At 37.0% G+C, this 27,022-nt stretch overlaps 1 protein-coding gene across 1 annotated transcript in view; it reads left to right on the forward strand.

Annotated features, from left to right (window-relative positions):
- Nucleotides 1-27,022, forward strand: part of LOC149215131 (inositol hexakisphosphate and diphosphoinositol-pentakisphosphate kinase VIP2-like) — a 280,111-nt gene that overhangs the window by 162,081 nt on the left and 91,008 nt on the right. Inside the window, exons 16-18 of the mRNA XM_089392534.1 lie at nucleotides 2,459-2,584; nucleotides 15,137-15,378; nucleotides 15,576-15,620. Coding sequence (XP_089248660.1) covers nucleotides 2,459-2,584; nucleotides 15,137-15,378; nucleotides 15,576-15,620 — 413 coding nt within the window. The remainder of the gene's footprint in view (nucleotides 1-2,458; nucleotides 2,585-15,136; nucleotides 15,379-15,575; nucleotides 15,621-27,022) is intronic.

The following is a 27,022-nucleotide window of genomic DNA, read 5'->3' on the forward strand; positions in this document are numbered from 1 at the left end:
AACTAGTAAAAGATGGATAACTAAAACAATGTGTAAAGGTTGCCCTTTATCCTCTATTATTTTTGGTTTATATATTGATAAATTAGAAGAGTGGCTAAATCTGCAAGGTGGAGATGGTATTCGGTGGGGGAGTTTGTGATAAAGCTTATTTTATATGTTGATGATCTTGTATTGATTTCTAAATCGACCCATGGATTGCAGATGCACCTATATGCCCTTGAGCATTTTTGTAGCGCAGTGGGGACGCAAGTCAATACTAGCAAGACCAAAATAATGATTTTCTCTAATAGAAGGAAGCAAAACCATCATACGTTCTTCAACGTTCTTGAAGAAGTAAATGGGTACAAGTACCTAGAGATATATTTCAACAACAAACTTAATTAGGAGGATCGCAAAAAGAAGAGAATTTTAGGAGGGTGGAAAGCATTATATGCTCTTCAAAACGGAGATGTAGAGAGACGAAGTTATGGCATTGGAAAACAATTAAAGTGTTTTTTGGACTCCTAGTTTGTCTAGTGATGCTATATGAGCGTGAATTGTGGGCTAGTAGCACCCTCATCTCAAAATGGAAACAAATTGTGAAAATCCAAAAATGCTTGATCATGAGCAAGTTCAAAATAAAAAGTTCGGTACCTTATGAGGTAATGTTGAGTGAAACAGGAGAAACTCCCATCAAAGCAATCGCTATGGTGCGACTCATAAGATATCTATAGAGAATTGAGCAAATGGGAGTAGGTAGATGACCTAATGTTGTCTTCAATGAAGGCATGAGTGAAAGAAAGAAAATGTGGATGAGACAAAACTACACATGGATGCAAAAATGGAATATCTACCTCAATGTCTGTCCCGCAAATAGCAAGGAGCTAATGAATTTTGTTATAGAAAAGTTTTGTAAAAGCGTATGGGGAAAATGGTTGGGTAGAAAGAAGAAGTACTACATTGAGGAATTCAACCTTACGTGTAATCTCCAACAAAAGAGTACATTGATCTAGCATTTTCGTGGAGGGAAAAGGTTCTTATTGCTCAGTTAAGAACTAATTCGTATCAACTTCGGCGTAAAATAGGATGGTGGGAAATGCCTAAAGAAGCTTGGGAAGAACGAGTGTGTACATTTTGCACGTTTGAGGTAGTGGAATCGGAAAAAACATTTTATTTTGGAATGTGATGCATTCAAAGACATCAGAGAAAGTTACGGGAATATATTAGCATCGGCTTCTTGGAATTGTCTTTTCAGCGTGGGGATTATTGGAAGGTTGGGCCAGCTCATTATCAATTTGAATAAGAAAAAGATTGAATTACAAAATGTGAGAAGCAAGGCACTGATGGTCCCATAGATTATTTTTAGTTTCGTGAACGTTAAAATATCATTTCATTTTATAACTAGACATTAGGCACGAAACAAAAAAGTACCCAAAGTACACGATAAACAACTTTAGTAATAAAGAAATACAAACAATTTCCCAAATGTATAATAAGTGGTAGAAAATCTGAGGTCCCAAAATCTATCCGTAGAGAATGAGGTTTGAAAATGTTTACTAATATATTCTTGTAAGATATTAAATCTTTCTGTCAACCCTACTGGAAAATACTTTCAACACTGATGTTGTGTAAGACGCCATAGAATCACTTGCACAAACACACCACACAGGGCCACCTAACACATACGAGATTAACGAAATGAATAACCACACTAAACACAATAATAAGATAATGAAAATACCACACAGGGCCACCCAACACATACGAGATTAACGAAATGAATAACCACACTAAACACAATAGTAAGATAATGAAAATACAGCCAAAGAGCACACGGGCATTCACCATAAAATGGGTACCAGATGGTTGTGTACATTTCTGTACCCGACAGCTCACGAACTTTCCACGACATTTTATCCCTCTAAGTCGCTAGATCATGACATGTGTGTTGTATTTGTAGTTAATGTGTAGGATTATGTTACATTGCCCTACATGTGTGAGATATTATCGAGGATCCTCCGTACATGAACGGGGTGATATAGACCAAGTGATTGAGTTTATTTTTAACAACTGCAAAATTACGCTAAGTTGATGGTTAGTCAATTTTTATAATTCTCGATTTTACTAGAATGTAGCCAATTTTCAGTCAAATCAAATGCTTAATGCTTTAGTAACGGTGAAAATGTCGTGTAACCGAGCTCATACCCACTTAGTTAAACCAAATTGCCTCTTCAAATTCTCAAAATTTAAATTGGAATCCACCTCCAATTATCACGGTGTCTTTATTCTTTAATCCATCTTTAAAAAGATTACAAGTGAATTCCATGATTAATTCTCCATCTGACATCAAGCTTCAAAATCTCTATGTAATAGAAGTTATTTGCAATGCATATTTGATAACAAATCAAGCTTCAAAATCTGTATGTAATAGAAGTTATTGGAATGCATATTTGATAACAAAATTATTAATATGTTGCAGGCCAGATTGTATGAGATAATAACTTCAGGAGGTAAAAAATCAAACGCTCCAGTTAATGAAGAATCTCCATGGATGGTTGATGCTGCTGGCTTGCCAAGTAATGCGCGTGAACTTCTTCCAAGGATGGTACTATATCGCTAAAACAACTCTCTCTTTTATTTACTGTTTTTGTCTAACTCCCGATTTACAATTTGTCCTTCATTTCATTTCATTAGTCACTAGGCACATCGATAAAATTTTGTCTTCAGCCCCTACTTGTTACCGCGTTTCGGCTAACTAGTGTTAAATAATGGAACATCGTGTACTTTAATTGATAGGAAAGATACATGTCACTGTGAATATATATACATATATATATATATATATATATATATATTTTTTTTTTTTCTTAATTATTAATTTTTAATTTTTTCTTCGTTTGTTTTGTTTTTTAAAATGAAAAGAAAGAAAGTTTTATTCATTTTATTAGTTAATACATGGAAAAATGTTTACATATCTAAAAATTTGATCTTTCTAGGCACTTGATAGATCCATACTTAAGATATATATATATATGTGAAACTCTTTTAGAGTGAATGTAAAACCTGAGAAAAAATTTACACCTTCAGATATTTGATCCCTCATTACATTTGATATATTCATGATTACTATAAATTTACATTTACACGTTCCAAATATTTGAATTATATATATATAAAACTCAACCTTGCACATTTAAATATTTTATTTATAAGTTAATTTGATTTTTTTCATTATTGTTATTAATGTTTTTTAAATGTTATTTATTAATTTATATTAATATTACACGTCTCTCTTATATTACTTTTGTTAAGAAAAAAGTATTTTTTTAACTCTCAATTACTTGTCATTTTGCATTGAAATATTTTAGTATGGTTAAACACACTCACACATAAACTTTGTCTATATATATGAAATTGATATTCAAATAAATTAGTTGATATAAGTTTATTTAAGTCTCATATTTAAATATTTTTATACTTTTGTTTTTTAAGATATATGTGTGTGTGTGTGTGTTAAGTTGATATAAACTTACGTTTCTTCCTAGGATATCTAAATATTTTACTTATGGTTGAAAGGGAGAGTAAATATTTTTCCCACATCATCTCTTTTATATTGGCTTGTAGAAATGAGATTATTAATATTTTATAATGCTCAAGGGAAAGTAAGTGCTCTTGCAAACTAAGAGCGAATTTAACAATCAGAATAAGGTCTTCTACATACAAAAGAAGAGTTATAACAAACTTGCCCAAATGGATACCGTCTCCCCCTTGCAAATTTAGCCACTCTTCAAGCTTGTTGATATATAAACCAAAAATGGTAGGAGGCAATGGCAACCTTGCTTGACCTCGATATCACTTCTAAAAAGTTTAGAAATGTTTGTTGAAGTTCTAATTTTGACTTTCACCTCTTCTTACAGCCTATGCACAACTGCTCTCAAATGCCTAGGAACCCCAAGTTCCTCCATTTCGTGCTAAAGCTTATCCCTAGGAATTGTGTCAAAGAATTTTCTGAAATCAACAAAGCAACAAAAGGCTTCTTCCTTTTTCTCCCAAACATTTTCAATGATATGCCTTCAAGTTATACCATGATCAATTGTGGAATGTTTAGAGGTCTAAAACCTGCTTGCGCTTTAGCACATTTATCTCTTTCTTCTGCCCACTTGCTGATTTTATTTTCTAGCATGCTTCCAAATAACTTTGCAAACAAGGGTTTATCATTATGGTCTTATAGTTGGAGGGGTTATTGACATCACCACTCTTGAAAAGAGGTAATTCCGGACTAGTTGTCTAATATGTGGGGAACCCCCATTGTATGATGTTGTTGAAAATTTTTGTAATGTGAGGTGCGAGAATTTTTAAGCCCCACTTTAGATACTCTGATAGGATTTCAACTAAATCTTTTGCTTTTCCAACACCCAACTTCTTGATACCCATCTCTACCTCTTGCACCGTGAAGAGTTCAGTATCGGTGTTGACCAAGGGAGGAGGGTCAACCTTGGGATCCTTCTTATAAAGTTGTCTTGCATGGTCAAACCCTTTAGAAGCTTTAATACTATTTTTAGTTTGCATCTTTCTCGGTTGGAGCTCTTTCTGAAATAATTTGGGGTTATTTTTCCCAAGGAAGATTAGTTCTTCCCTCCTTGAAACCATGAAATCAACCTTTCTCTTTCTTAATATCTGCTTGTAAGCTTTGAGCTTTATGTTATCCTTGTTTGACTCTTTCCACATTCTCTTTTCCTTTTTGCATTCCTTGTCAAACCAAGCATTAACCGGAAAGCAATTTGTTTCAGACTTCTTAATGTTTTCTCTTTTGTTCTTTACAAGCACGCCTTGAATTAAATGTGTTAATTTGTGGCTATGAAGGCGGTGGATTCGAATTTTTTCCTTCTCAAAGAGCCTCTCTAGAGTTATTTTGAAGGCATTACAATTTTCTGGAGTCAAACGAATTCTGCCCTTTGGGAGATTTCATTGAACACACTGAGCTTTTGACCCTAACTACTTCTTTCCAGTCCAAGAGGAACTTAAATAAATTGGACTGTGGTATGATTTTAAGTCCCAAGATGGTCTGCAATCAAAACTTCCTCCATTTTCTCACACAAACTATGTGAGCAAACTACATAATCTACTACACTTGCTCCATTGTAAGTAGTGCAACTTGCAAGTGAAATTACCAGACTTTGCCCATCTAGTCAAACCATTACAAATGACTAAATCAAAAGCCACAGATAGAGTAAACAATTGTTCGCCAAAGAGAATGCAACCCTTGTCCTCTGAAATTCTTTCCCATTGATGATTACGCTGTTCTGTAAGCCAGATAGGGTCATAATCTTCTTTACAACAAAGAATGCTAGCTTGCTCACTTGTAGTCCTAGCATTGAAATCACCCACTATAAGGACTTCACCTAGCTGAGAATATGTGATGTCAATATGACATTGTTGAAGATGGCAAATATTCTTGTGATACATGCCTTAAACCCTTTCATGATGTTGCCCTAACTCCATGACAAAACCCTAAGTACATTTATGCCCTAGATTGGTGATGCATGATCTAAATGCCCATAATACTCTAGAAGCCGCCTTAGCCCTAACACATTGATGCAAGTCCTAATACTTATGATGCCCTTAAGATACATGAATGGAAGCCTATGTGTATGGAACCCTAAGCCTAATGAAGAAGCCCTTACCCTATTGTCCATGAAAAGCCTTAGATCATTGATGATGAAGCATTAAATGAAGATGCCCATGAAGACATATTGAAAAGGCACCCTAGTCTTGTTGATGCCCATGATACCTTTAAAGAAACCCTAATCCTAATCAGCTTGATGACCTAATTCTATAAAAAAGGAGCCCTAAACATTGAGTGCCTAAAACTAAAATCCTAATGGCTGCCATAAACAAAATGATAATGACAGTCTCACAAAAATAATTTTATTGGTGATAAAATGACCCTATTTAAGGATGGTATTGGCATAGGAGTGTAGAGGATTTTTTCCTTTTTCTAACGAGCTATTACATGCCCCAAACTCCCTATTGTTGAAGAGAAAATGAATTTTTAAGTTGAAAAATAATAATTTTTAATGCAAGTTGACATGAGCCAACTCATGCAAGTCGGCCTTACCTCCAAGAGACGCGTCCTTTCAGGATAAGTCAAAACCAATGTTTTAAAACTCCAACTCCGACTTCGACTCGACCGAGGGTTGACTCCGATTCCGACTCGGTATCGACTTGGCCGGTTCGATTTCAATAACTCGGTCATTGTAAAAAATACATTAAATATCTATTTTTTATAAAAAAACATAATTTTAAAGATTTTCATTCATGTTTCCAAACGCAAATCTTTAGAATATAGATAGAAGACAACATATGATCAAAGTAGGCTCATGAATATATCTATTATATCAAAATGGCACCCAGTGCACTGTCCAATACATACATGATGATGATAGAGAGATCAAAACAAAAACACATAACCAAGGAGGCTAGAAATGGCCTCTACAACAAAAGTAAACTGTGACCAGGGTCCAGTACTAATGGCTACTGCTAGAGGAGCCAACGTCATCTCACTCAACCTCTGAATTAGAGTGAGACAGGTAAGCCCATGGCTTCTCCTCATCATCATCTTCAACTGCAACTGTAGAAGTGGTAGCACTAGCAGGCTGCTGCCTGCTGGCTTTTGGCTGCTGAGATAGACGAGATATGCGCTTCTGTCATGGCTGAGCAGAGGAAGCGCTTGCAACTGGAGGACTTGGAGCTGGCCCTAAGGCTGGTGCAAGGATCTGCATTCAACTGAACATTATGTTCAAGTGATGCCATCGTCTGTAAATCATAATCAAGATCCTCATCAAAATCAATCTCTACTGGATGACTCTCCACTACCTAATCTGATGTTGGATCAATATCTTCCAACACAATGGGATTTGAATCAGGTATTTTGTTTAGCAATTGGTTGCGTTTGAGCCGGAGGTTGTATTAGACATAAACTAGATCATTTAACCGTTTTTGATCCAAACAGTTTCTCTTCTTTGTGTGAATCCTCTCAAAGACAGACCAGTTGCGGTCACACCCAGTAGCACTACAAGTTTGACTCAAAATACGAATTGCAAACTTTTGTAATTGAGGACAATGGCTACCAAAAGCCTCCCACCATTGTGCTGCATAAAACATAGGAGTGTAATGAGTTAGCTCAACAAAATTACAAATTATATCCAACTTTCAAATTATAAACGATTTAACAAAATAAGTATTAAGAATTTGAAAATTGAAATCTTTGTTTACCTGACTCATCTTCTTCCCTTGCAATCTTTGCTAGGTTCTTCCCAAAAGTTCCTGTGACTTTGCTGAAGGTTGTGACCTGTCGGTGTATCTCCAGCTGATCACACTCCAATGGGATCATGCGATCAATGCAGTCAATCAATCCATCTCTAACCTCCCCACTCAAAGCTCTTGCTGCCAGATCTTTATAATGATACCATGGGTTCAAAAAATACCTAGCTGCATGTATAGGGCGATGAAGTTGATTGTTCCATCTTTCATCAATGATTGCCCAAATGGGCCCATACTTAGCCACTTTATTTGCTCCTTTGCTTGATCCATAGCCTCATCAATGAAGTCCATAGCCAATTTTTCCCCATCCACCAACCACAACACCTTAACCAGTGGCTCAACAACCTTCACAATCTCTACTGCCTTTCTCCAAAATATTTCTTCATTAACTTTCTTTTTCAATTTTGTCTTCCTGTATGTGAGACCATTAGATTTGATTCCATTCATCACTGGAAAATATCTTTTGCAAGTTTCTATGTTGTGAAAACATAGATTGCAATGTCAAAAAATGAGTAGCAAATCTAGTAATGGCAGGCCTAATAATATCCCTGCCCCCTGTGTGTCTCCTTATAAGGCTCAAAATCCATGAATGATTGTAGATAATTTTGTTATGCTTTTGGCATGATCTACAATGTTTTTGACCCAATATAATTTCCCAATATCCTCAAGCATGAGGTCTATGCAATGTGCAACACATGGGGTCCAAAATATGGTTGTGTTTTTCCTCTAACAATTTACCAACAAGAACACAGTTAGAGGCATTATTTGTGATGACTTGAACAACATTAGCCACCCCCACCTCCTCAACAACCTCATCCATTAGCTGAAATAACAATTGTCCATCTTTCACCCTATCAGATGCATCAATTGATTTTAGAAACATGGTTCCCTGTGGGTAGAAGATAAGAAAGTTTATGATGGTACAGTTCCTTTGATCAGTCCATCCATCTAACATGATGGTACATCCTGTTCTTGTCCATGAGTCCTTGAAATATTTCAAATACTCATTAATGGAGGCAATTTCTTTCTGCAAACGATACCCCCTTATCTCATGCATAGTAGGGCCTTTGAAGCCCTTTCTAGTAGCATGTATGGCATCAAACATAGGCTCATAATATGGTGAACGAGAAATATTGAAGGGGATATCAGCATTAGACCACCATCTACATATGCAATCACAAGAAGTCTCCCTCAATTCTTTCTTCCAATGGTCATTTAAAGTGGGCTGCAAAGTTCTACTAGCTTTAGGACCATGTGCATCTGATGTAGAGGAGGGTGTGACAGTGAAATAACTTTTGATATTCATATCATCCTTCTTTTTCATATTACCCTTACCCTTTTCTTGAATAGACTCCAAAGAGGAACATATCGGAAAGGGTGGGATGCATCAGTACAAGGGATAGAAGAAGAACCCTCAAAATCAAAATGGGGGTTGCTAGCCATCATTTTTTGTATACTCCTCTTCCTCCCAATTTCAGCCTCTAATTTATTTTGCCTAGCCCTTTCTTCTTTAAACTTCTCAAAGTTATTTAACAAATCCTTCCTAATCTCCCCAGTTTCCAGTTATTCACATGGAGTAATTTGGCCTCTAATCCCTGCTAAGTGTTGTTTCAACCTATTAATGCCTCCAAATCCTTCCTTAATTTTTCTATGACAAAATTTGCAATGCATTTGACTATCAACCATTTCAACATATGCCCAAGCAGCATCTTTTACTCTAGGTGCCATTTTTTCACTTGGAAATCAAAGGAAAAAGATCTGAAAATGAAAACGAAAAAAATAGCTTTGCTTCAATGTTCATTTCTTTCACAAAAAACACTCTTTTCAATTTCCAGATTTGCACAAAAAAATAAATAAGCAAAAGAAGGTTTTTAGAAGTGAAAAAGAATACCTCTAGGCACAAATTGCCTCCTCAAAGTTGCTCCAACAAACCAACTCCTCAATGCTGCTCCAACGACTGCCCAAGAAGCTCCTCACTCCTACTACAATGCTTGCCCAAGACTCCTCACTGCTGCTCCAAAAACAAATTCCACAACTCCTCACAAGCTCTCACTCAAATTCTCACTCAAATGCAATGAGATGGCTATGAGGAAATGAGAGGGGTTGGGTGGGTTTTGTAGGGTTTGGGAGAGGGACGTGCACCCCAAAGAACGCAAAGGCACATTAGAGTGGGCTTTGGGGTCCCAAAAAACCAATTTTTATAAAAAAAGTCGCTGAAATCCGTTCACTGGCCGCTCTTATTGAGTTGGTCGAGTCAGTATCCAACTCAGCCGACTCGGTAAAAACCTATCCGTCCGGTCTGATTCATTGCCTATTTCTACCTAGCCACCCTTTGACTCGGATTGACTCGACCGTTTCGGAGTCGATTCGGCCGGGTCTTAAAACACTGGTCAAAACCAGTATTAATATAGGTTCGTACTCCTCATTCATCCCCCTATCCATTGTTTCGAATTGCTGAAGTGCCTCTCGCTTTGACTCTTATACACCAACTTCTCATATATGTGCCTGTCTCGTCCACTGATGCTGCATTGCCCCCGGATGAGGGGAGCACAGCCGCCGACCTTTCGATCGACCAACTCACCAAATTATGATCGAAGGGTGGAATCCTTAAAGTCATTGTCTTCTAGTGGGTGGGTTGTAAACAAGGTAAGGTATATAGATGGCGAATACCTTTTTTCACTGTATTTGCATGGTCCTCATTGTTATAATCACAGTAGTTATTCCTCAAAGATTTCAGAACCCATTATTTCATTAAGGAACTGCACCGCCCATCAAAAAATTTCGGCAAGGATCACAGGAATTCAGAGATTGAGCACAAAATTAAGGAGGCCGAGAAGGACTTTGGCATCATGTTTTGGGCTAAATATTTGTGATTGGGTTTCCTCAGGCTGGTGGACAACTCGGACAAGGAAAATCATCTTGAACCCTGGAGTATACACCTGTGTTTGCAGCATTGGATTGGGCTTATTTGTTGGAGGACAAAACTCAGATCTTTGTTACAGATTGCAGTCACACTGAAGAACTTCAGACCATTTGTCACTTTGTAGCAAGTGAGATACCTACAGAACTACACTAAGCTCGGAACTATGATCTTCTCCAGCATTGAAGGATTTCATTAGGACGTTGACAAGTAGTTAAAGGGCACCTATGGGAGCTTGGTTAAGGATTTATAAATAGTGGACTATCCAAACAACTGTCACCTATTCTTTGACCTGTGGAGACCTATACCTATTTGTTATAGTCATTTGAAGAGGCTTAGTCTTAAGTGTGGATTAGGCATTTTTTGGAGCAAAGCATTGGATAGAGAAGTAATTGGAGCAAGCATTGGACAATGAAGCAATTAAAGCAAGCAGTGAAGAAATAGAAGCTCTTGGATTGTGGAATTTGGAGCCTTGAACATTCAAGCATTTGTAATATTGGACAACTTCTTATAAAACTTCAGTTCTTTTGAGAAGTGCAGACTACAAGACAGTGACCCTTTTAGATAGGTGTGTAAACAGTCTTGTAGAAGGCTGCCTTGTTTTGGAAGGTGTTTTTCACTCTTGAAGGTTGCATCTTACAGATCTATTGAAGCATATTTTGGGACAATCAAGAAGACCTTTTAGTAGCACCTTTGAGGATAGCCTTGGAGATATCTTGATGAAGCCTTGAAGAAGAGTTTGCAGTAGTCCTTGTATTTGAATTTGTGTGGTAGACCTTGTGCAAAACTTGAGCAATTGATTGAAGACACCTTGAGACATCACCAAGCATTGTTTGAAGTCTTGGAGACACCCTTGGAGCAATGATGCTTTGTTGAAGCTCTCATGGAGTAACCTTGGAGTTTTTGTTTAGGTGACATGAAGAGCAGTGGTGATACCTTCTAAGAAGATAAGGTTGTCATTAATGAAGTGATTTAGAGAAGGCAGTGTTGGCGAAGATATTGTCAGGGCTTGTTGTAGAAGATATTGGGAGTCGTAAAGAATCAACAAACTTATCTTGACAAATTGAAGTTAAGGGTTGGAGCCCTATAGGTTGGAGCCTCATAGGGACAAGGTTGGTGTCTTGGAAGATAGGGTTGGAGCCCTAGAGGATAGGAGTCCTTAAGAGCCCAGGTTGGAGCCTGTACCAGGGAAGACTGACACTGGCCTACGTAGAGCTGACGTAGAGGCAGTGCAATCAGTGAGGGGAAGTCGAGTTTTTGCTGAGGGAATTCAAAGTTCAGTTGCCAGAAGCTAGGGTGTGAGACTGGAGGCAGGGAAGTCGATTTCTTTGCCAACAGAAGATCTAGAGCAGAGAGGCAACGTAATACCCAGGAGGGGTGATGCAAAAATTGCCCAAGGTGACACAGTTTGACGCAGAGGCCATCAAAAGGTGACACAGAGCCTCCCAGAGCTGAGGATTAGTCACTGATTCTCCAGTGATAGAGTGAGACCATTTCACCAGTTTTTCATCCAGTATTTTCTCTGTAAAGGATTGCTAGTTGAGCATCCTAGATTTGTATTCAGAATTTTCTCCTGCATAATAATAAACCTTGAGAGCTGCTGCACTGATTTTTCCACATTGGGTTTTTCCGGGGACTATTTTGTCCAAAAATAACCGTGTCCTATGTATCTTGTTCTTTGCCCAATTTCATTGTTTCTTGTAATCAAATTTAAGTAGTGTAGGCTACAGAAGTAATTTGCTTCAGTATTCAAAAGAATAACTTGATGAATGTAATTAAAATCAAGTAGGTGAAGTAAATTCAGACTTGCTGCAATAGGGGTTCCTTGAGGATTAGGAATTTTTACAAAATACAGGTTGGAGCTTGGTGGATTGAAGATTGGTGTCTTCATTTAGGATTGGAGCCCTACATTATATTGTACTTGATTTATTGTAAAGAAGATGATTGAAGTCCTTGTTATTCTTGATTAATAAAAAATATTTATTCTTATTTTTCATTTTGTGTTCTAATTATAAGTGATCTAACTGGTAAAAATAACAATTGAAAAGAAATATTGATTCACTCCCTCTCAGTATTTCCAACAGCAATATCTGCTTTTAAGATTGCAAAGGGATCTTTGTGATCAAGCCCTCTACTTTTGTAAGTTTTTGAATAACTGAATGATGAATGAATATAAAAATGAATACATGTCTTGCCAATTGCCCTATGGGTTGACCACACATTATTCATAAATACTACGCTAGCCTATTTAGCCTAGGCGAAGTAATGATTGTTTAGGTTATATAAGCAAAAGGGGAGAGTTTGTTGCAAATTAGCAACCTTGCGTTGCTAGAAGACGTTTTAGCTGGTGAATTTTTTCACTGGATTTAGGGTCGTTGGACAATTGCTTGATCATGCCCCTCTTTTTCCCAAATTCTTGTTTAGGATGTGCATAATCTTCTATGTTTGTTTGAAATGGTTTCTTATATTGGGATCCTCAATGTTGGCTTTTGTCTTGTACTCTTTCATAGTAGTTTGGCTTGACATTATTTTGGAGTTCATCTTCCTTTGTTGTGAGGAGCATGTGAGGAGCATGTTCCAATGATTGGTGGTCCGTCGTACCGTTCTTGAATCTTCAAAATTTCTTTTGCATATTGGCATAGTCATGGAATAACATTATGGATTTTGTGCCTAAGATTATGTCCATTTGTGGCTTCTGCAATTGGAACTTCAATATCACGTCATGATTGTCATAGTTGCGGTGATTGCAGTGATATTTTCGGTACTTTCAATATTTGCAATTGGTAAAATCCTAGGTATGTCAACAGATCTTTTGGGGGCTTCTTAGTTCATGTCATGATTGTCATAGTTGCAGTGATAGTTTTGGTATGCTCTCTTCTTAATTTTGTTCTCATAAATCAGTGTTGAAAACCTCTATTTCTTTATTATTCTCGATTTTATAATGGTTGGGAAGAGTTACGTTCATTGCAATGCTATGGTGCAATGCATTTATTTGTTCTCTTTGTTGCGTTGAATAACACCTTTTGGTTGCTAACCAGGTTTTTCTCTATTAGTTTGGCCTTGGCATGGGTTTTACTGATGAAAGATATGTTTCATAGCTTTATCTCATTTCTTATATTTGCCTTCAAACCTGCAATCTAAATATTAGTACGTTGTCTTCATGTTTGTCGTAAAAAATTGTGTTACCAAAATCTCATCTTCTCATGTGTATTCTTCAATGAATTTACTTGTTCAAAGTGAGTGATCTTGATAAAAAATAAAAAATTATCTTGCTCCACATGGAAGAAATACATTTCCTGCACAGATCTTCGTCTGTGATGGTACAAAACAATAGTATTGTTTGACGAGGTATAAAAATCACTCTCAATATAGAAAACAAATAGGCGGATTAGTTCGGATAAGAATGAAATTAGAAATATTGCTTAGATATACCATTTTTCTCCAGAAAACACATGGAATATCTTGGCAGAAGTCACTTTAGTAGCATCGGGGAAAATAATTAATTTGATTAATTACATTCTAAAAATCGGTGCTATTTCCCATGGAACACATCTTACAAAATCTGAAAATATATATAAAAAACAAATAGATGGCTTCGTTCGGATATAAAGAATGAAATAAGAAAGATTGATGAGACTATCTCCTGGATATATGAATTTTCTCGAGAAAACAGATGCAATATTTTAGTAAAGTCACTTTAGTACCGTTCGCGAAAAATATATATGGTTAATCACATTTTAAATATATTGTTGTATTTCCAATGGATCACGCTTTACTTGTATAAGTTAAAAATTCCAAATTGCGTGTCCTGGAATACAGAATGCCGGAAATATTGGTTAAGCCAGATAGGAAAGGGACACGAGCGCATCAATCTTGTTGTTCAAAGTAAAGAAAATATATGATTAATAAGTTGTAAATATATGATTCTGAGAAAAAATATTTGTTGTTTAGTAGACACTTTTATAGATTTCCGAAGAGATATGCCTATGATAATAGATGCAACCTTACGGTAACGTAATATAATGTAATTTATAAAAGGACAATTTGCGGGTCCAAGTTAGCAATATTATTTTGTCTGGTGTCTGTTTTGTTTTATATGGTGGTTGGAAATCGCGAACAAGCCTATGTAATGAGTGACAAAGATTCAACTGGTTTTCACCTGTCTACGTTGGCTCAAGAATAAATAGATTCTATAGAATCTAGGCTTATGGTTGTCTTACTTCAGGAAGTACAAATAAGATCGTTTAAATATTTTTTAAATTAGCTTGATGAAATTTCCTTTTGAAGGAAAAAGGGGCAATAATGCAAGTTCGAAAGCAGCGTACGTGGGTTTAATTAAGTGGGTTCTGGTTACACATCTAGTTACTTGAGCTAATGATAATGCATTGAGTCTGAAATAGGGGTAATGTCCTCGATATTGATCATATATGCACTGTTTCTTCCGGAAATGATAACATGTAGAAGCGTTATTAAATTTTATATGTAAGAAGCAGCCTGAATCTCTTGCGCGGTATTGGTGAATCTGCTTGAGTTGAATTCTTATTTTAAGATTAATATTTCTCGTTTTTGACTGAGTAGAACATCACCTCATTTATCATATATCTTGTAAGGTATTGGTCGAACGGCGTGGTTTTGAAAACTTTTTGGAAATATAGTGTTTTGTAGTACTGAACCACATCTTTTCATGGCATAACCTTTTTGAAAGACATTGTTGAGCTACATGCGAAGAAACTAAACGATGCATCATGTCTTCCTGATTATGGTCCCTTATATTGTTGGATTTTAATTAAAACCGAGGCAGTCTATGTCCGGATTATATTTTCCCTACTGAACTCGTGCGATTGTGTCAAATTGCTGTCAACTTTGAAGTATCCTTCAGTTATAGCATTTATTAACTTTCTTATGCCAGTGCAGGCTGCGCTTACAAAGAAAGTAACAGCACAAGTCAAACAACTAGCAAAAGATGAAGAAGAAGGTCTTGCTGAGACAACTTCGGATGAAGCCCTTCCTCCATATGATCAGGCTAAAGCTCTTGGGAAGACGAATATGGATGTTGATAGAATTGCTGCTGGATTACCATGTGGCAGTGAAGGATTCCTCTTAATGTTTGCGCGCTGGAAAAAGCTGGAGCGAGACTTGTACAATGAAAGAAAGGAGTATGTATAGTCCACAATATGTGATTCATATTCTTTTGTTATACCTTTAGAAAGTTATATTTCAAAGCATGGAAGAAGCTCTGGTTATTGTAGCCCGCTTGGTTTAGTTATGCTAATATATCAATATAAGTTAATCAAAGGGTATACATAAGCAAATTATTTTTCTTTCTAATGGAATATTCTTCGTCTGGATGCAGCCGGTTTGATATCACACAGATTCCAGATGTTTATGATTCGTGCAAGTAAGATAGTAAACTCTGAACCATCTACTTTATTCTCGTTGGAATTCACTGTCAATTACTGTAACCTTTCCATGCTAGATTTCTTCAACAAAGCATGGATTTCATACAGATATTCATGGCTTTCTTGGTCCTTTGGAAAGTATGTTATTTTTTCATTTGCAACGCGTTGTTAAAAACTTTTCCTTATTTTATGTGGCCTTATCTTCACATTACCAAAGTAAATGTTAGATTACAATAATGGACAATCAAGTTAATGTTAGATTATAATAATGACTAATTAAAGATATATAAATATTAATAGAGTTCAGGCTTCTGTGATCCATATCAAGTTAAGAAAGATTCTTCGGCGAAAATCACATGGAATATCATTTGTCGACGCGTTTCGAACCAACCAGTGTGGTTCATCGTCAGGACAAGTTGAAGAAACAGATCAAGCTCATCATGTTAAATAGTCTAATCGGACCCTCCAACAGCTATCTTTTCTAACGGCTAGTTTGACTCAAGGACAGAGGTCAAAATTATTATATTCGATTAATTAAAAATTATTAATAATTTAACTCAACTAACTTTCCGTTAAATTATTAATAATTTTTAATTAATCGAATATAATAATTTTGACCTCTGTCCTTGAGTCAAACTAGCCGTTAGAAAAGATAGCTGTTGGAGGGTCCGATTAGACTATTTAACATGATGAGCTTGATCTGTTTCTTCAACTTGTCCTGACGATGAACCACACTGGTTGGTTCGAAACGCGTCGACAAATGATATTCCATATATAAATATTACTAAAGTCATCGTCTCTTTGGATTATATTATGCTTTTAGGTTATATTTCACTTTAATATGTTTATTGATTTATTTTATATTTATAAAGTGAATTCATTTCACTAGTATGTAACTTTATAAAAGACTTTTTTATTTATGCAATGCAATATGGAGATTTTTTATTTTTATTTTACATGCTTTGATTTTGGTGATATGATATTAGAGATTAGTTAGAATCACGGAGTATGTTGTTGATTTTTCTAGGGTTCACAGAAACTGGAAACAATTTCTTTCAACAAATAATTATTTCCAAATTCCAATGATTTGTTAGTCTCAATTTTATTTAACATCCAATATCATTACGCAATTAAGAAAATTTCAACGATTTAAAACATGAAAAAATAGTGAAAATAACCAGGAGACAATGAGACGAGACACAGAAATTTAGGCCTATGGCCAGGGAAATCCCACAAGAGGAAAACCTAGTAATCTTTCTTTATGTGAGAGAGAATTCAATGTATATCAATACATCCAGAAATAAGACATCAAGATAACATCTAACCAGTCACACGAGATACCTCCTTCCTTCTGACTTGGGGTTGACATGATCAAGGAGGAGGTCGACTTGACATTAATTGAGTTATTAAATTCAAATTTAAATTTCGTTTTTCTTTCTTGATGAAAATTTCGATCATGGCTTCTATATTTCGGATTTCCAACACTCCCTCTTGGCTTGGGAGGTACTTTTCATTTTCTCTCAAGATCAATCACCCTGACCAATCCATAGGTCTCTCAGCAATAGCCCAATGGAGAGATCATATGTACAGGTCTCTCTCTCTTTCAAGATCAATCTCCCCGACCAATCCATAGGTCTCTTAGCCAGTGTTGCGAAAATCGCAATAACATCAAAAAATCACGTTTTTTTCATTTTCCCGATAATATTGCGCGATTAATTCAGTATTTTTTTCATTTTAAAAAAATTGGGATTAAATCCCGATTATTTCAAAAAAATCGGGATTTTTTGGGAAAAAATCTTGATCTTTTTGCCAGTTTTTTGATGAGGATGAGGAGGAGGAGGAGGAGGAGGAGCAACAGGAGGTGGAGGTGACACAACTTACCCAGGCTACGCCTGTCACCAGTAGAGGATGTGGTCTACCTCCTGTAGCTCCTAGTTCTTCAGCTTCTAGAGCACAACAGATTTCACTGCCAACTCCACCGACATCTACATCTAGAGGGAAAACTATTGCTTTTTCTCGCAAGAGGGGCAGAGGAAATCAGTAGCATTAGTTATTTGGTTCATTTCATTGTATATGACATTATGACTCATGATATGAGATACATTATTATATTTTTTGTTCGTATTTTGAGGCTGAGTTGGGACTCGGGAGTCAGGACTGACTATTCAAGACATGATTCACTGCTATGTGTGATGTAACACTAGAAATGATATTACACATCTTATATATTAGTTCTTTTATCATATTTATGTGTCAATGTATTTATTTTATGTTGTAGATGCTTTAGATATTAAAAAAATTGAAAAAAATTGAATATTTTTGTATTTTACAATTTGTTCCTGATTATTTCCCGATTTTTACGATTTTTTTCCGATTTTTTCCCCTCGCCAACTTAATCGCGATAACCATTTTCGCAACATTTCTCTCAGCAACTGCCCAAGGGAGAGATCACAAGTCTCATCATAAGGAAAGATACATAGCATCAAACATATTCCATCAATCAATATTGTTCATGAGGCCAAATTTTCCAACCATATGCAATGGTTACACAGGGTCCATCTCCCCGACCAATCCATAGGTCTCTTGGTCCACGACCCAAGGGAGGAATCCCTATCTCAGTCCTTCTAATTATACAGTCTCTCGGTCCATGACCCGAGGGAGAGAAATCATCCTTCCCCACCAAACTCATTGGTCTCTCAGTGAACGACCCAACGAAGGGAACTCAAGATCAATCTCCTCGACCAATCCATATGTCTCTCAACAACTGCCTAAGGGAGAGATCACAAAAGTAGTGTCCTCGACCAAACTGGTCTCTCAGTCATCATGACCCAAGGGATCACTTCATGCCTAGGAAATAAGCTCCCTGACCAGACTCATTGATCTCTCGGTCAAATGAACTAAAGGAGAGACAATCTTCTTGACCATAGGCTACAACCCAAGGAAGATTCATGATGCTATACAATCAAATCTTCCTCTCCAAAGGGATTTTTAGCCATTCCAGGCTTCTCACACAAGAAAACATCATCGACTTGCTCAACAACAAAAGAGTATACCGTGGTCGAATGCAACAGACAATAATAGGCTGAATAATTGGCTATTTATTCAGCTTCAGCTGTGGCTTCTCACAGAAGCAAACATCTGAATATGTAGGAGATTGTTCAATGAGCCAATCAGAGAATCAAGTCAGCAACAAAATCTTGCAACTTCTTCAAATTTTTCATCATGGAGATGTCCATGGACTCATAGTCCATTATGCCAAATTACAGGAAGGATTTTACTAGGGTCATTCCTTTTTCAAAAACAACTCTCGCTTATATAGAACACAAAAGTCCTCAATCGTTGTCAGAAACAAATCATTAACACAACAGAAAAATCATAGGTTCATCTTCAATAGATTTAGATCATCATCGTTCTTCAAAACTTCTAGCCATCTTCATCTTGGAAGTCACATAGATAAAAAAAACATGCTTCAATCAGACTTAGCTTGTCTGCTTCCTCTGAGTCCAAAGTGCATCCAATTATGAGTCTTCTTGTCACTTTGTTCTTCCATCAATTGCCACAACCTTGGTAGTCTTCACAATGTACTTGCAATCCTCACTAGGATTGCAGTCTTCACAATGTACTTGTAATCCTCACTAGGATTGCAGTCTTCACAATGTACTTGTAGCAACTCTGAGGGTCTATTATTATGCAGGAGAAATTATGAGTACAGTTCTAGGATGCTCAATTAGCAACCCAATACGGAGAGAGTACTGAACAAAATACTGGTGAAATGATCTCACCCTGTCACTGGAGAAACAGTGACTAATCCTACTGCTCTAGAGGTTCTGTGTCACCATTTGCGTGGCCTCTGCGTAGAACTTCGTCACCCTGGGCAGTTTCTACGTCACCCCTCTTAAGTATTACGTTGCCTCTCCTCTAGATCCTCTGTTGGCTGAGAAATCAACTTTCTGCCTCCCAGAATCACACCCTGGCTTCCGACAAGTGAACTTTAACTTCTCTTCGTAGGAACTCGACTTCCCCTCAAGGACTGTGCTACCTCTGCATCAACACTGCGTAGGCCAACGCCAACCTTCCTTTGGACGTCTTTTTGTTCTCCCTCTGCATGGTACTCTCCAGAAATTCCTTCTCCCGGATTCTCATTGCCCCTCTGCTACAAGATCTCCTCAAACGATTTTTCTCCCGAGAACTTCTCACTTCAGAAAATTGATTTTCTTAATCTCTCTGTGTATGTTCCAAATGACCCTTAAACCCCTTCCTATATCTTCCTGAGGGATGAATTTCTCTTAGAATAAATCACATCTTTCAGTTCTGATTGAACCACCTATAATAAAATTTCATTTTTGACAATCTAATATGGCTTTCCAAAAATAGTAAGTCACATCTCAATTTGGAAGTGACTTTCCAAAAATAGAAGTTATGTCTAAATGATCAAGGATGATCTCGACATATGGTATCCAATTTAAAAATCAAATCAATCATGATTATACAAGTCAAGAATTAATATGTTTATGCTTACTAGTATTATTATTATTATACTACTATTTATAAAATAATCTAAAGTCGTTCACCTTTAATGGATTAATAAAAACAAATTCTCTCATGGAATAAGTAAATTAAATTGAGAATCTCTTACTTGGAAAATCAAACCTCTCTCTTGGAATAAAATAGTAACTCCACACTTAAGAGAATGTAACTCTCCCTCACTAATTCAATGTATGGAAAAAGTGTAACTCCTCATTAAATGCACTTGTAACTCCCTCATTCAATTCAATTTATAACTCTCACCAAATATTCTCTCATGTTTAAGTGTAACTCTCTCTCTCTCTAATTCAAATTGTAACTTTTCAAGACAAGTGTACCTCTCTCTCTATTCTTGGGATGAGCTACACTACTCAAGTCGCTCCTCTCTCATAGAATTCGATTCTCCTATTATTGGTTCAATGCATGAATTCATTTTGTAACTCCTCTCCTTTCTCATCTATTTAAGCAAGAGCAAGTGAGAGTTGAGAGTAGTATGTTCATTGTGAAGAAGGAGAGCTAGTGTTGAGTGTGTGCAAGAGAAGTGTGAGAGCAAGTCAAGAGTAAGAGCAAGGGAAGAGCCAAAGCAAGTGTGAAGGAAAAGATTTAATTAAGAGAAGGAGATCTTTAAGCAAAGAGAAAGAGCACTTCAGTTTCAAGTTGATTAAACATTGGTGACTCTCTCTCTCTCTGTACTCCTGCTAAACAATTGAATAAACCTAATAGAAGAAAAATCATTTGGGTTTTCCCTCTTGAGGGGTTTTGCCCTGGTCATTGGACCAAAATCTCAGTGTCTCATATTTGTGCTCGGTTGTCTTCATATGATCCTTAAGTTTATGTTCTATTTACAATTGCTGATCTGAAAAGTTTTGAAGAAGAAATACGCATTCTAACTAATTGTAACAACATAGAACATTCAATTTTTTGCAAAATACATTCAATTTTCTGTAAAGAACTTTCAAGTTTCTGCAAAGAATTTTTAAATTTCTGCATAGAAATTCTAGATTTTAACAATTAGGGCTTGGCACCATCAAGCTCAAACTATATGGTCTTCCAAACTTTCTTCTACGCGATGTTCTCTACCTCCCAGAGTTGAGGAGAAACTTGTTGTGTTTGGTCCACGTCCGCCAACAAGGACACTCAATCACATATTTGATAGCAAGGTTGAGGTCATAAAAGCATCAAACAACTCACTTGTCATGATTGGGATAGAAGAAGAAAGACTTTTGAAGCCATAAGGAACCTCTGCTTGTGCACCGATTTTTTCATACAATTCTCGCTATGATGAAGGTACACTTCTATCAAGTCTTTTATGGCAAGCTAGATTTGGACATTTGAACTAGGACAACCTTTGTTTGTTGAAGAAAAATGGTATTACTGGTTTGCCTACCATTCCTAGGAAACTTAAGCAATGTGATGCTTGTATCTTAGGAAGGCACAACAAATAATCTGTTTGTGATTCTCATTCCAGAGCACATAGAAAACTTGAATTAATTCATTTTTATTTGTGTGGCCCAATGCCTGTTCCTTCTGCAAGTGGTAATAAATACATGATGAAAGTTATTGATGACTACACCAGAATGTGTTGGGTTTATTTATTGAAGAACAAAGCTGAAGCTTTTGAAACTTTCAAGAACTTTCATGCATGGATTGAAAATGATACTGATGATTTTGTAGCATCGGACAGGTGTTCTAGTATCGATTTTGGTCAGAGAGGCTAAGAAACTCAAGAGCTCCAAAACCCATAAAACGTTTTAGGAGAAAACACCTAGATATGGCTCAGTTAAGTTAATTAATCAATAATTAAATTTTTCCTAAGCCTAACTTAGGGAAAATTATTAATTAACAAGAATTAATTGAGAAAGGTGAGATTTCTCTAAAAACTCACATGGATCAACCCAGAGATGATCTTCGTTGTTGATGAGGATTAAATCATGGTTGTTGGTGAGCCAACAAGATATTAGAAGAGGAGGTCGATGGGGTTGGAGCTACACACACGAGAGAGAAGCCAGTGTTAGGATATTCCGACACATAGGAAATAGTTAAGTATAACTTGGTCTAGTATAGAGTTAGGTAAAGTGTGTTTCTTTACTATGTACATTTTGTAACTTACAATCTGACGGTCACGATATGTAGTGATCCGACGGTTCATTCTCTCCTCGGTATTACTGACACTTGATCCGTGGCTTAACACCCGATTGGTCCATGATCTCTATTTAAAGAGCATGGAGGGTCATTTGTAGGTTAACTGTTCATGAGAGAAGCTTATGTAAATTTTAATTCTTTTATTAATAAATTGCCTGAAGTGGCCGCTTTGGCTCAGGCCGTGGACTGTTTCCCTCTTTGAGGGTTTTAACCACGTCAAAATACTGGTGTATTGATTTGTGATCTGTTTGTGAGCAGTGTCCTTTGATGTTCTGTCTAAGGAACTTACCCTGTAAATTCCTACATGGTATCAGAGCTATTTGAGGGCTGCGTCCGTTGGTGATCCAAATCTGAAGCTGGTAGAACTGCATCCGATAACCGTTTCCTAGATCTACTATTTCTGACTGCTTTCGGGCCGAGAGGACTGCTCTGTTGTGTTGGGAGCATCTGTTCCAGTGAGGAACCCCTTTCGTTTCATGCGAAAAGGTTTCCAGTAGCCCTAGCTGTGTCATTTTTAAGATCTGGAGGTATACAATGTTTATTTGCAGTTTATAGTCATTTTCTCTCTGTTTATTTCGGTTTCGGTTTATTTAGCTTTTTTTATTACCGGATCTGAACCTTTCATTTCTGCGTATGCTCTTTGCCCCGCGACTCTGTGCGATCTGGGCAAATCAGAAACAGAAAGGAAGGATTTTTCTCATGCATATGCTCTTTTCCGCTGCGCCTTAGTGTGATCTCGGAAAATCAGAAACATTGAGGAAAATATTTAGTTTCCGGCTAAAACTAACTTTGAGCCGCAAGGTTTGTTTTTTTTTGTATGTCCATGTTGGGTTTTGTGTTTTTTGTTTTGTAGGGAAAAAGAGCTTTTTCAAAGCAAGTACGCAACCCAAAGCTTCAACCCCCCCGCTCTCTCTCTCTCTCTCTCAAAATTTTTGTATAGCTCACTTGGTGCAAAGCTAATTTATGAGAGTAGAGGTCTTGAGTTCAAGTCTCCTTTTTGTGGTACGGATTTTTCATTTCCGCACATTCCCGCACTTCGTCGGCATCTTCATCAAATTTTCTTCAAAAAGTCATAACTTCTTCATCCGGAAGCCGTTTTCAGAATTGTTTTTTTTTTTGAAACAGTCTAATTTTTCGAGATCTTTCCATTGGTACACTTAGTTTCAGCATATATAACTTCAGTTTTTTTTTTAAATGGAAAGTCCATGCCAAGTTATTCTTGACAGCACCAACTACCTCCAATGGTGGTTCTACATTGTGGATTTACTTAGAAGTAAAGGTCTTTACAGAATAGCCACGGCCAAGAGACCAAACCGAAAGATGAAGACAAGGTAGCTAAATGGGAAAATAGGCAAGACCAAGCACGTGGGTTGATAGGGATGTCTATTTCTCCAGATCTTAGATTCCATATTGCAGAACTTGATACTCCTGATGAAGCAATGAAATAGAAAGTCTTTGCAATTAAAAATGAATTTAAAGCCCATCAACTTGAAAATGAATTGCTTACATTGGACCCCAATAATTTTTCTTGCATTGAAGATTTTTTGTCCAAGTTCAAGACCCTTAGACTTCTCTTGGAAGGTGTTAAGGTTAAGAAAGAAGATAGTAGCCTTATCTACTCCATTCTTACTAAGTTGGGACCAGCCTATTCTGTGTTTTTTTCCACCTTCCATTCTACAAGAGAAGCCTTCATTTCTCAAGGAAAAGCCTACAAGTCCCCTTCCTTTGATTCCTTTTGTGATTCTTTAATAAGAGAACAAGAAAAACTCTTACACCTTGGTCTTCTTCATCTTGGAAACTCTTCTAAGAAAGCGTTAGCCGCCCAACAGCAACCAAATTCAAAGAATCCTAAGAAGTCGTATCCTAAAAGGAATGGTCCTAAACCAAACAAGGGTCCTAAGCAATTTCCGTTTCAAAATGAAAAATCATTTCAACAAAATGATAAGACAAATAAAAACAAAGGGAAGAAGACTGATAGACATTGCAACTTTTGTAATCGAGATGGCCACTTAGAATCCAAATGCTTTAAGAAGATGGAAGTCTTGGAAGCAGAAATGAAGAAGCATAACATCCATTTGGAGCACTCTTCAACTTCAACTTCATCTTCAGGAATGGCACTTTCTGCATGTGGTTGTCAAGCATCTCGGTCTGGCTATGCACTAAATGTATCTTCTTCTTCTCATTCTCATGAGTGGCTCATTGATTCTGGAGCTTCTTATCACATGGCCAAAAACAAAGCCATGTTTTCTTCTTTAAATGATTGTAACACCAAAAATATATATGTTGGTGATGATAGATCTCTTAGTGTTGTAGGGACTGGAACTGTTCATATAGACAATGGTCAGTTTAATGATGTATTATGTGTTCCAACCTTATCCTGCAACCTTCTATCTGTATATCAGATGACTCATTCAGGTGAAGGTAAAATCGTTGAATTTTCACCTCACGATGTTGTAATTAAGGACCTAAGAGATCCTAGACAGATTTTAGCTAATGGCATTGCTGATGATTCTACAAGGTTGTATAAGTTTCACAACTTTGGGTCATCAAATCTTCCCTTGGTATTTGTTGCTCATAATGATGAAGTGAGCAAACTTTGGCATGAGCAATTTGGTCACTTAAACTATCGCTCTCTTCAGAATCTATGTAAAGAAAATATGGTGAAAGGTCTTCCAATGGTATCTTGCAGAGATGGTGTTTGTTCCGGATGTGTACTCGGAAAACATCATCGGGACAGTTTTGAAAAACGTGCCTCTTGGCACGCCTCAGCCCCTTTACAGCTCGTGCATAGTGATTTATGTGGTCCACTTCCAGTTGCTTCATTCTCTGGCTACAAGTATTTCTTAACTTTCATTGATGATTTCTCCAGACGCACTTGGGTATACTTCTTAAAACTCAAGAGTGAAGTATTTAACATGTTCTTGGCCTTTAAGGCCTTTGTTGAAAAACAATCTGGACATCAAATTCTTAAGCTAAGATCTGATAATGGCGGAGAATATGTTAAAAACACATTCATCAACTTTTGCACTGAGAATGGAATTCAAATGCAACATACTGTTCCATATACTCCACAACAAAATGGTGTAGCTGAAAGGAAGAATCATACCTTAAAGGAAATGGCTAATTGTATGCTTCAATCTAAAGGACTTAGTCTTAATTATTGGGCAGAAGCAATTAACTGTGCAAATTACATAATAAATCGCACTCCTACTAAGGTTTTAAAGAATATCACTCCAGAAGAAGCATGGAGCTCAATTAAACCAGATGTAAGTCACTTTCGTGTTTTTGGAAGTGAAGCATGGGCCCATATTCCAGATGAGAAGCATAAAGCTTTAGAACCTAAGAGTGAAAAATGTATCTTTGTTGGATATTCTGAAGATGTCAAAGGATATAGACTTATTCCACTTAAGTCCAAGAATGTTATCATTAGAAGAGATGTAAAGTTTGCTGAAAATATATCGGCCTACGAGCCTAGCTCGGCGGATGTGCCACCTTTTCCTATCTCTTCTACCTTTGAAAATATTTCTTCTTCAGATGATGAAAGCGAGGATGACAATCCTCCCCCACCTTCTCAGGATCCTCCTTCAGCTCCTTAGCTTCCAAAATGGGTCCGCGCTACTCGGGATGCAGCAGGTGATCTTACCGGTGATCCTACAGATCAGCGACGTACACGTTCTCAGTTCGATAGAGCCTCTTCTTTACTGGCTCAAGCTTCAGTGAATTATGATCCTGACACCTTTGCAGAAGCTTCAGGCCATCCAGATTGGGAAGCAGCTATGAATGAAGAATATCATTCATTATTGGCAAATGATACATGGGATCTTGTTCCTCTACCAAAGGGACGAAAACTTGTTAGATGCAAATGGGTTTACAGAACCAAGTATGGACCAGATGGGAAAGTTGATAAACATAAAGCTCGTCTTGTTGCTAAGGGTTTTTCACAAGTTGAAGGCATTGACTACACTGAAACCTTCTCCCCTGTTGCCAAAATGAACTCTATCCGCCTTGTTCTTTCCCTTGCTGCTTCTTTCAAATGGGAAGTCCATCAGATGGATGTTAAATCCGCCTTCTTACATGGGGACTTGCATGAAGAAATCTATATGGAACAACCTATTGGCTTTATACAAATAGACTCCAGCCTTGTATGTCGGCTTAAGAAATCCCTTTATGGTCTCAAGCAAGCTCCTCGAGCTTGGTATGCCAAAATGGATAACTTTCTTTTAGAATCTGGCTTTTCTAGGTGTCATTTTGACAATACTGTCTACACCAAGAAAGTGGGCAAGTCTCTTATCATTCTTGTTCTTTATGTTGATGATCTTATCCTGACTGGTAGTGATCCCAACCTTATAAACCATGTGAAGTCTAGCCTTAAAAGGAAGTTTGAAATGACAGACTTAGGACACTACATTATTTTCTTGGTCTTCAAGTCTTGCAATCCAAGGAAGGTATTTCCCTTTCCCAGTCCAAGTATGCCTGTGATATTCTACGTCATTTTCACATGGAAGATTGTAAACCAGCCCCTTCTCCCTTTTAGTCTTGAGTCAAACTTTCAGTCACTTGTACTTCTCCTGAAGTTGATGCTACCTTATACCGTCAACTTGTAGGAAAACTTTTTTATCTAACCCATACTCGTCCTGACCTTTCCTTTGCTGTTGGCCTTGTTGCTCGGTTTATGCCAAACCCACATGAAGGTCATTGGAAAGCAGCTAAAAGGATACTTAGTTATGTTCGAGGT

The sequence above is a fragment of the Pinus tabuliformis genome, chromosome 1_1 (genome assembly GCF_031772625.1).
Source record: "Pinus tabuliformis cultivar Carrire ecotype Pingquan chromosome 1_1, CPIR1, whole genome shotgun sequence".
Classification (NCBI taxonomy): Eukaryota; Viridiplantae; Streptophyta; class Pinopsida; order Pinales; family Pinaceae; genus Pinus; species Pinus tabuliformis.